The sequence below is a fragment of the Dendrobates tinctorius genome, unplaced genomic scaffold (assembly GCF_039654945.1).
Source record: "Dendrobates tinctorius isolate UK_male_01 unplaced genomic scaffold, ASM3965494v1 ptg000162l, whole genome shotgun sequence".
NCBI lineage: Eukaryota > Metazoa > Chordata > Amphibia > Anura > Dendrobatidae > Dendrobates > Dendrobates tinctorius.
The window spans coordinates 36,758,059-36,770,157 of record NW_027361829.1 but is presented as its reverse complement, the minus strand read 5'-3'; the positions used below and the strand labels follow the sequence as shown (position 1 = coordinate 36,770,157).

The window sequence follows — 12,099 nt, the reverse complement described above, 5'->3', positions numbered from 1 at the left end:
AATTAATTTGTCATCGCATGTTCTTACTTTGTCTCAAATTGAAGTATTGGAAAAGGGTCTAACCTTTTCACTATCCCGTTCCACAGATCTGTTTCTAACAATTAAGGATGCCCATTTGCTTCCAAGAGAAAAAGGTCGCACTCTGCAGGATAATGATGAATGTTTATTGACACTGAATTACATGTCACGTCGGAGATGTGAAGGAGAGTGTGTCAAATGGCTGACTACGGCCGTTTCACGCTACTCGAGCGCTTCCACGGGTCCACGGTTTTTTTTTTTCTCTTGGAAACTACTATCGTCTTGCTACGAGGTCAAGCACCCGGGAGTCCTGGACGTGAGCTCTCCGCCTGCTGCCAGCCACGGACCTTAGTACGGTAACAGCGGTGCCGTCCGCTTTCTTGCATATGTCCATTTGTTTGCCCGCAAAATCCTTCTGAAAAAATTTAATTTTAAAACAGCAGAGGGTCTCAACACTAGAGAGGAGCAAGAAGCCCTTCAAGTGTTAGAATCCCTGGCCGAGGAAAATGCTAATTCTTCTGAGGTAAGCAATTTTCCGAAAAAACTTTTTTGTAAATCCAAAAAGTTTCCTGCATTAAGCATTTGCCCTGCAGTGGAGTTTTTTTACAAAAATTGTCTCTAATGATATTGAGAAACTGGCTGTGACCAAACGAAAAAAATTTAATCTTACATATGATCAACAAAAGGCCTTGGAAGAAATGCAGAAATGGAATGATGTGGTCTTTAAGGCCGCAGATAAGGGTGGCAACCTAGTGATATAGCCAAATGAGCTATATGAAAATCAGGTCTATAGACTCTTAAATGATTATAATTGCTATCGCAGGTTGCCATCTAATCATTTGCCGGTATATCAGGAGGAATTAATCTCTATATTGGAAGAAGCTGTTAATGCAGGAACAATCCCTAAACAAGTGTTGGAAACAATACAGAAACTCAATCCAAAATGTCCCACCTGATATTTAATCCCTAAAATCCACAAGGATCCCCTTAATTCCCCTGGGAGACCTATTTGTTGTGACCAATGAGGGTCTCTGTGAAATTATTTGTGACACCTTGGACTATTATTTGAGACCTTTGGTGACTAGCCTACCATCTTATATCAGGGATACCATGTCTGCCCTGTAAAGATTGGATGGTATGCATTTGACTGATGATATGATAATGGTCACGGCAGACATGGAATCCCTGTATACGTCCATAAGACATAGGGATGGTTTTGCCTTGGTGTCTTGGTATCTCCAAACCAGTAATCTTGATTCACATTTGGTTGATCTGCTCCAAGTCCTTTTGGAATTCATTTTAACCCATAATTGTTTTATTTTTAATAAAATATTTCTTTATCAAAAACAGGGGACTGCCATGGGGGCTTCCTGCGCACCGTCATATGCGTATTATTTTTGGGTGCGCGGGAGAGGGAGATTTTCATCAGTAACCCTGTTCCTGGCATTGAAAACACACATTATTTGATGAGATACATCGATGATGTGTGGTTTATATGGGAGGGCCCCAAACAGGACTTGGATTTGTTGACCAGATTGAATCAAAATAATTTGAATATTAAATTGACCTACAAAGCTGGCAGGGAACTGGATTTTTTGGATATATTAATTTAAACCTCTTCCAATGGTGGCCTCATGACGGAAGTATATAGGAAACCTACGGCAACCAACACCTTGTTACACGCTACATCATCTCACCCTCGATCTACTATACGTGGGATGCCAGTAGGTCAATTCCTGAGGATTAAACGCATTTGTTCTGATGATCATTTGTTTGAACAACAATCCAGAATGTTAAGAAAGAGGTTTAGTGACAGAGGCTATACAAAAAAATGATCACACGGGGTTACCATCGTGTCAAACATACTTCTAGAAATGAATTGCTCTACAAGAATACATCTATTAAAGAAGAGGAAAATAATGTTTGCCTTATCTCAACATTTAATAGTCAATGGTCTGAATTTAGAGACATTATTCAAAAACACTGGCCCATTTTACTATCAGATCCAGTTGTTAAAAAATGTTTGCTGTCTTCACTATTGATCACTGCACGGAGATCAAAGAATCTCAAAAATTTGCTGGTATACAGCCACTATGAATCATCGGTATCCAGCAATAATACATAGCTGGAAGTTAAGGGATTCTTTCCATGTGGACTCTGTAAAGGGTGTGCCAACATGGGGAAGACTAAAGAGTTTTCAAATGCTGCTGAAACACGTAATTTTCTCATTAGGCATTTTATAACATGCTCAACAAAAGGGGTCAAATTACAGTGCACAATGCCCTTGTGGCAAGCTGTATGTTGGGCTCACGACATGTGAATTATGTGTACCGATTAGGGAGCATTTTCAAGATATTGAGAAGGGAATGCAATAGATCCGTCACTTCTCAAAACGATACCTAGACATTTTTCCACTATCACAACAGCAATTCTTGCTTATTTCTTGCTAAGGGCATAGATAATCTGCAATTGGGATCTGGGGGGGGTGATTTGGGTAAGAACCTGGCCAAACTTGAATGCAGGTGGATATATAGGCTGGGAACTATGATACCAAATGGGTTAAATGAAAGTTTTGGATTCAGTGCATATTTGTAAATGGGATTTTTTCTGGCTATTTCTGCTATTGTTTTTTAGGGAATGGGGAGAAATAGGGTGTTTTATTGGTAGCAATGTTTGTTTTTTTTATTTTAGCCCTTTGGCGCTTTTTGTCGTATAATCGTGTTGTCTGGAAGCCGTCAAGATTAATAGTTAAAGAAAGTATTACTGTGATCTACATGTCCATCAACTACCTAAATGTATATTTCAAGAATATAAATTATTGGTTATATATTTATTGTGATTATATTGATTTACACACTGTAATTATATATTTTGAATGATTTGTATTGTATATATGGATAATTTTTCTATTTTAAATATTTTGCACTGTAAAAATTAATTATATATAAATGTTTATCTTAGCACATTAATATATATTATATATTGACTACACGGTTATAATGAATTATAATTATTCTTGCACTTTATTAATATTACACTGTGATATACTAATTTTTTTTGTAAATAAATAATTATGTATATTATTACCTCAGCACTTTAGGCATATAAAATTTTGTATAATAGTATTATTAATTATGCTTTGTTAGGCACATAATTAATGCACATTGTCATGTTTTAATGTTATTCAGTGTGTGAATTAATATTAGAATAGCCACTATAGAGCGCGCAGTTTCATTCATCAGCGCCGAGGCTCGGATATCCCCGGCTATTCAGAGTCAGCTGACACACAAGTGCCTGCTACCATGGTAACCTGTGGTGTTTGCGTCTCACCAGCTGGGGATGACGGGTCAATTCAGAGGCAGCGGTGATATGACACGGTGCGCCGCATTTAGTTTGGCTCTTTCTAATGAAAACGTGATGGCATATAGCGCATTTGATTGGCGCACAGAGAATTTAAAAACCCACTCTCCCTCTTCCCCGACACACCCCCTGAAGAAGAGGACGAAACGCGCGTCGGGGTAAGGGACGTAGCATAAGGCTCCACACATGTAAGTTCTTTTATTGTATCTATTATCATGGTTACTTGTTCCTAGCTTTTAGGGATGAGATTTCTTTTGCTCAATTTTTTCTTGCCTATTTATTAGCTATGGCATTGGTCGAGCTTAGTGCAATTTAATGGATGTTTATGAATAATTAACCCTTAGCTATAAGCATTTAAATGGCCAGTACCTATTGTTTTTTGAACTGTTATATTCATGTGTTTAAAGTAGCCTATAGCCTCTTTCAGTCCCTCCACGGAGGTTATCTTAGCTTGTCAATTTTTCCTTTTTTTGTCATGTATTGAAATCTTTCCATGTGGAGTAATACAATTATTTTTAGAATTATTTACACATTGTGCTTTTTTCTGTTCAATAATCACTTCTATGGAACAGATGGGTTTAATATTATTGTGTGAGGCACATTGAAATTTTTGGGATCTTTTTGTTGATTACCATTATACTGTATGGAGCAAAAAATGAGGCCCATTATACTGTATGGAAGACTATACGGTGCCCAAAATACTGTATGAAGGACTATGTGGTGCCCAAAATACTGTACAGAGGACTACGTGGTACCTATTATACTGTATGGAGGACTGTATGGTGTCCATAATACTTTATGGAGGACTACATAGGAGGAAAATAACTTTGTAAGGGCTGCACAGTTGTGAGATATGCTCTTCTGTGACCCCACTGAATATCATGTTTTTTGGTGAGGGGGACTAAATAGAACTTCTGGTATTATGCCTCATGGTTTCTATGTATGCCCCTGGATGTGATTGTAGCCTTTCTTTTTCATTGGACACTTTTACTACCATACCAGAACTTTCACACTTCCCATTAGATGATCCATGGTACCTGGGCACTAGAGATTTATGTGAGAAGTATCACGTTTGGTACCATGAACCTAGGAAAAGTCAGATGCTAGAAAAGCCACCGAATGCTGTGGAGTCTCAATACTTAAGCTGCACAGTTCTCTGTTCTGCACTGATCTCAATGTCACAGTCCTACTGCATTGTGCTCCATCTATCAAAGGTTATACCTACAGTGAATATGAGTCATATGGCTCATGAATAAGGCATCACTTTAGACTACCCTAAAATTAATATTATCTAAATAATCATGAATGATCGATCCTCTGCACTTGCATTTTGTCTGCATAAAATGTGTTAATTGAATTCTATAAAACGGTGGCATGGACTTATAATAAAAAGATATGGACATTATCAACATTACAGGGACTTTACATAAATGACATGAGTCTAGATTCCAAAAACCTGCTGATAAGTTCCCTTTAAATGGAAATAATCTTTAGATATTATTACTGCTGTGCATGACTTTTTACATTCTACCTGCTCAAGAAAAATGTAGAAAATAATTTGCTACAGATATTACCTTGCAGCACTAATTAATAGACTATTTAATTCTGCAAGCATTTTACTCCCTCCAGTGGTCAAAACAGAGTATAGCAATTGCAAAGTAGAGGTTGCAAAATACCTGATAGAGAAGTAAAAATAATAATTAGTATGCTAAAACCAGAGCTAATATATTCAATAATCTTCATTATTTCTAATTATGATCATTGAAGCAAACCTACATTTCACAGCTAGCATAAAGTTATGTATAGACTGGACAGGAACAGTATGTACAGGTCCTTTACACAATGATAGCGCCAAAACATATTTACGATGGTGGGAGCCCCCCTTTGACATGTGCAAATTTAGAGTATATTTTTAAAGATCCCTATCAAAGCTTAAAAAGTTTGATATTAACATTAAAATTATTTTTAAAAATTGCAAAACAAATGCTTGGACAATGCCAACATTTATATTGCTTTACAATGTTAAGAAGGAGATTTAGATATAATAAATGAAAGTGTATTTTTTTAAACTGATGATTGAAGAAAGAATCCTAGGTTATTACCTTCTTCTCAATATACATCATTCATAGAGCTGCTATAGATACACACAGTGGTGTAGCTGCCATAAAGCTAAAACATAAAATCCTGGCTGCCTGCTGCCCCGCCAGTGGAGATCAATAGATATGCAACAATCTCCTTTCAGTGGTAGCTGCAGCTAAGTAGCTTTATACTTGAAAAGTTAGCTATAACTTTCAATAAAGAAATAATACTTGTAAATCTTCAGAATAACCTACAGTTGAAACTAGAAGATTACATACACTATATAAAAAGACACATATGCATGTTTTTCTCAATAGCTGACATGGAATCAGAATAAACCTTTCCCGTTTTAGGTCAATTAGGATTACCATAATTATTAATATTTGCCAAATGCCAGAATAATGAGAGAGCGAGAATGTTTTATGACATTTTTATTACTTACTGCAAAGTTAAAAGTTTACAGACATTTCATTAGTATTTGGTACCATTGCCCTTAAACTGAGTGACTTGGGTCAACCATTTGGGATATCCTTCCACAAACTTCTTACAATAGTTGGTCGGAATTTGGGCTCATTCCTCCTGACAAAACTGATGTAACTGATCCAGGTTTGTAGGTCGCCTTGCTCGCACCTGCCTTCAGGCATTTGTGATGGCCACTCCAAAAAGTTGACTTTGTTATCCTTAAGCCATTTTGTTACCATTTTGGCAGTATGCTTTTTGTCATTGTCCATTTGGAAGATCCATTTCCGCCCATCTTTAACTTCCTGGCTGATGTATTGAGATGTTGCTTCAGTATTGCCACATAATCTTCTTTCCTCATGATGCCATCTATTTTGTGAAGTACACCAGTCCCTACTGCAGCAAAGCACGCCAACAAAACATGATGCTGCCACCCTCATGTTTCACAGTTAGGATGGTGTTCTTAGGCTTCAAAGTTTCTTCCTTTTTCTTCCAAACGTAATGATGGTCTATTTTTGTTTCATCAGACCACAGGACATGTATCCAAAAATTAAGGTCTTTGTTCCTGTGTGCATTTGTAAACATTAATCTGGCTTTTTTTATGTTTCTTTTATCGTAATGGCTTCTTCCTGGCATAGTGGCCTTTCTGCCCATGTTGATACCGTACTTGTTTCACTGTGGATAATGATACAATCTTACCAGCTTCTGCCATCATCTTCACAAGGTCTTTTGCTTATGTCCTTGGGTTGATATGCACATGTCGGATCAAGGCATGTTAATCTCTGGGACACAGAACCCGTCTCCTTCCAGAGTGGGATGATGGCTGGACATTTTCATCTTGTTTGTACTTGTGCATAATTGTTTGTAGAGATGAATGAGGCATCTTCAGATATCTTGAAATTGTACCTAAGGATGAGCCAGACTTGTGCAAGTCCACAATTCTCTTCCTGATATCTTGTCTGATTTCTTTAGACTTTCCCATTATACTACACAAAGAAGCAGTGTGTTTCAGGTGTGCATTAAAATACATCCACAGGTGTATCTCTAATTAACTCAGATGTTGTCAAAAAGCTTCCAAACACATGACATCATATGGGCAATCCAGAATTGTTTAAAGGCATAGTAATGTTACTGTATGTAAACTTTTGACTTTGCAATAAGTAATAAAAATGCCTTAAAACATTCTCTGTCTCTCTCATTATTCTGGCATTTGGCAAATATTAATAATTATGGTAATCCTAATTGACCTAAAACGGGAAAAGGTTATTCTGATTTCATGTCAGATACTGAGAAAAACATACATATGTGTCTTTTTATAAAGTGGATGTAAACTTCTATTTTCAACATTATGTTTTTAACATGCATTATTTCTGTGTACTATAGATGAAAACCACAGCAAGTAAAAAGTAATGGAACAAAATAGTAGTACTGTCAAAGGGAACCTGCCATCAGAATCATGCTGCATGAATCAGACACTGGCTGCGCGAATGACCCCAAATTCTGAAATGCTTCTTGCGTTTCAGAAAAAATATACTTTGAAGAGCCGGTCAGGGACTATATGTCTCAGTTGAGCAGTTTGAGGAAATCCATCTTCTCAGTGTCACATATCTCTGTGTAGCTCGCCAGTAATGCTACTCCATTCAGAAGGTGGAATAGCATTTTTGGCATAAAAAAACGGCCTTTTTTTAATGGAAATACTTAACCATGCACACTGCATCAACGACTCATCTCCAGTTCTACCAATTTTTGAGGAGCTACTTCAAATTGAAAATGTGAAAAGCCACAAAATGTTTGCCCACTTTTGCGATGTGCAATAATTTTGAAACTTTTCAAGTGTTTTACGCCAGTTTGCAAAAGCTTCAGTGTGGTGATGCAAGAGCCGCAGTAAAACATACCTGAGTAGAATCATGCTGACTGTGCCTGATGGATGCTGCCCCTAGTTCAGGCAGCATATGTCTGATGGAAGTTTCCCTTTAATGATTCACAATTTATTACAAAATGACTGTAGCTGATATTGATACCTGCACAGTTATTTTCAGGCTTCCAAGGAACCTTCACACCTTCTCTTTGACAGGCTCTGGCATAAGCTATTAACGATTCACAGTAGCAATTTTTATGTACCGGGCACTCACACATGTCTGTGACACACGAGCTAAAGGAGGAAAAAGAAGTGAAAGTCAATAATCCGGTCATGCTTTAAATGTATAATAAAGGAGAGACACACACAGAATACTCAGCGTTATCCACATTTATTGTCTCTATCACTGTAGCTGTAACTAAATATCAGAGTGAACAATGAGTCATTAAAGGTTATTTCCAATTTTGATCACTTATGGCATATCCACAGGATGTGACAAACATATCTTTTACCTGCAGGTCCCACCACAATCAGATATTTTTGGCATATGCTATGCAAGTGCCTTAAGTCTCCAAGTTGGTGCATATACAGGTGTTACTCACAAAATTAGAATATCATCAAAAGTTAATTTATTTCAGTTCTTCAATGCAAAAAGTGAGCCTCATATATTATATGGTGTCATTACAAACAGAGTGATCTCTTTCAAGTGTTTATTTCTATTAATGTTGATGATTATGGCTTACAGCCAATAAAAACCCAAAAGCCATTATCTCAGCAAATTAGAATAATTAACAAAAAACACCTGCAAATGCTTCCTATGCATTTATAAAGGTCTCTTAGTTTATTTTAGTAGGCTCCACAATCATGGGGAAGACTGCTAACTTGACATATGTCCAGAAGGCAGTCATTGACACACTCCACAAGGAGGGCAAGCCACAAAAGGTCATTGCTAAAGAAGGTTTTCATTAAAGTCACTCTCTGATTCAGAATATCCATTTTTAAAGGAAATCTGTCACCAGATTTTTGCTACCTCATCTGAGAGCAGCATAATGTCAGGAAAGAGACCCTCATTCCAGTTATGTGTCACTTACTGGGTGCAGCAGCTGTGACACCAGCAGAGTTTTTATAGATACCATGTAAGTCCTTGTAGTCCATGTAGTCCTGTAAGTCCTTGTAAGTCCATGTAAGTCCTTAAGCTGGGAAGTGTGGATCCAGCATTGGTGGAGATCAAAGGGTTAATAAAGGTTTGCTAACCAGATTGCTGTCCCTATAATTATCCCTTATCTCACCGCTCCAGACCGCTACAGCTTTTTCTCCTTCATCATAATCATCAACATTAACAGAAATAAACACATGAAATAGATCACTCTGCTTGTAATGACTCTATATAATATAGGAGGTTCACTTTTTGTATTGAAGAACTGAAATAAATTAACATTTTTATAATATTCTAATTTTGTGAGAAGCACCTGTATGCGAGAGGCAACTAGAAATATTCCAACAACTTGGGAGACATGCTAGAGTCTGTAAGTAAAATATTGTCAAGCTTAGCAATAAATCATACAATTGGAAAACATAAGTAGATGCCTGATTCATGGACAACTACCTTTTGTTAGAAGGGTCCCTGAAAAATAGGGTAATCACAGCCATGCTGCTAAAATTCAACTGATCTGCAAGAAAACCATCAACAAGTGTTCAAATTTCTGGCATTAACACCACATGGCTCACACTGAAAGGAGTGGGATGTCCATGGACCTGCTGGGACCTCCATGGATTGCCTGCATGGACGAGCTAGGTCCTCCTTAGAAGGAGACACTATTTTCAGTACTCGGTGGTCAGACAAATTGATAGAAGTTTCGAATAAGGGACTCAGGACTGTCAACCTTGAATGCCCTAATAGGATTTTTAAAGGGCAGTTTTTTCTATGAAATTTGAGGTCAGCATGAGGTAGGGGCTGATCCACTGATTCCAGGGATATGTCACTTATTAGGCTGTGTGCGGCTTATTCAGTATAATAAGTGTTTTATGAGCAGGAGATTGTCACTTCTGGACTAGCTACCTCCTGGTCTAACCACGCCCCCAGCACTAATTAGCAGCTTACTGTCAACAGACAGTGTACACAGCTGGGTGGGGTTACCTTTCTGAGCTCTGCTACATGCTATCTATAAAAAGCTCTGCTGGTGTCACAGCTGCTGCACCCAGTAAGTGACACATAACTGGAATGAGGGTATCTTTCCTGACATCATGCTGCTCTCAGATGAGGTAGCAAAAATCTGGTGACAGAGTTCCTTTAAAAATGGATATTCTGAATCAGAGAGTGACTTTAATGAAAACTAAAACAATGAATACAAAATAGACTGTACACCAAAGGAAAAGTTATTGTTATCATCCTCACTATGCTCCGCTCTATAGGCCTCAAGGACACAGCCCTCTCCTGGTTCTCCTCCTACCTCTCTGACCGCTCCTTCACTGTATCTTTTTCCGGCTCCTCTTCCTCTTCTCGTCCCCTTACTATCGGGGTCCCGCAGGGCTCAGTCCTAGGCCCCCTCCTCTTCTCTTTATACACTGCCCCTATTGGACAAACAATCAGCAGATTTGGGTTCCAGTATCATCTCTATGCTGATGACACCCAATTATACACTTCTTCCCCTGACATCACCCCTACCCTAATTCAAAATACCAAGGATTGTCTGTCTGCTGTCTCTAGCATCATGTCCTCCCTCTATCTGAAACTAAATCTCTCTAAAACTGAACTTCTTGTGTTTCTCCCCTCTACTAACCTCACTCTACCTAACATCGAAATAACCCTGGAGGGTTCAACCATAACTCCCAAGCAGCATGCCCGCTGTCTTGGGGTCATATTCGACACTGAACTTTCCTTTACTCCGTACATCCGATCACTCAGTCGCTCTTGTCACCTGCATCTTAAAAACATCTCCAGAATCCGACCTTTTCTCACCTTTGAAACTGCTAAGACTCTTACTGTCGCTCTTATTCATTCTCGTCTGGACTACTGCAACTCTCTTCTGATCGGTCTCCCTCTTACCAAACTTTCTCCTCTCCAATCCATCTTGAATGCGGCAGCCAGGGTCATATTTCTGTCCAGCCGCTTCACCGATGCCTCCATCTTGTGCCAGTCATTACACTGGCTACCTATTCGCTACAGGGTCCAGTATAAACTCATCTCTCTCACCCACAAAGCTCTCCACTGTTCTGCACCGCCTTATATCTCCTCTCTCATCTCTGTCTATCGCCCTACACGTGCCCTCCGTTCTACAAATGACCTAAGACTAACATCCCCCGTAATCCGAACCTCGCACCTCCGTCTCCAAGACTTCTCTCGTGCTGCTCCAGCTCTCTGGAATGCACTTCCCCAGACGATCAGACTGATACCTAGCCCTGACCTATTCAAGCGCGCTTTGAAAACCCATCTCTTCAAAGAAGCCTATCACATCAACTACTCAGCAAGCTAACTTTGCCCTGTTCCCTCCTTCCAAATATTATTCTGAATCTGCACCCTACTATTCATCTGTCTCCACACCCTTCATTCACATGATAACTGCACTTGATACTTGTCTATTGCACTTAAACACACGGGCTGATGACCGGATCATGCAGCTTTATATGAAAATCCCTATTATAATTGCCAGACCTGAATTAACAAGCATTTCTCACCTACTGTGTCCCCCCATTTCCTTGTAGATTGTAAGCTTGCGAGCAGGGACCTCACTCCTAATGTCATTGTTTGAATTGTCTTAACTTGTATTGAATTTATTGTCTGTACATGTCCCCGCTTAATTGTAAAGTGCTGCGGAATATGTTGGCGCTATATAAATAAAAATTATTATTATTATTATTATTATTATCATAATTCTGCCGTCAGGAACTTTTTTTTGTACATTGATTATTTGTTATATACAAGTAAACAAGACGGAACAATATACTTATGAAGGTTACTAAACTCAAGTTGCATTGTTTTTGGTAAGTCTATAATCAAATTAATTTTCAGAGAGATTTCAATTCAGAATGGATCAAAAGACCCTCCCAGCCGTTTGTCTCCTTCCCCATTATCCTAGAGAATGTAAGCCCCCAAGGGTGGGAGTTTTGCATGTACCGCTAACTCATGTACCGCACCATGGAATCAATGGCGCTCAAACATAATATTATTATTATTAATCATGGAACCAGTGGTGCGGCCATTTCTCCAAAGTCATTCTATGACTAATTATTAAGGAGAGATAGTTTGTTGTTACACAGGTATCTGTGACATATGAAAGTCTTATCTGTCAAAACACGCAGCATTCTTATCATATAACGCTGTATTA

The 12,099-nt window shown here is 38.5% G+C and overlaps 1 protein-coding gene across 1 annotated transcript in view; it reads right to left on the bottom strand.

Moving 5' to 3' along the window:
* BMPER (BMP binding endothelial regulator) overlaps positions 1–12,099 on the bottom strand; it is a 495,935-nt gene that overhangs the window by 53,179 nt on the left and 430,657 nt on the right. The window contains exon 14 of the mRNA XM_073549959.1: positions 7,938–8,068. Coding sequence (XP_073406060.1) covers positions 7,938–8,068 — 131 coding nt within the window. The remainder of the gene's footprint in view (positions 1–7,937; positions 8,069–12,099) is intronic.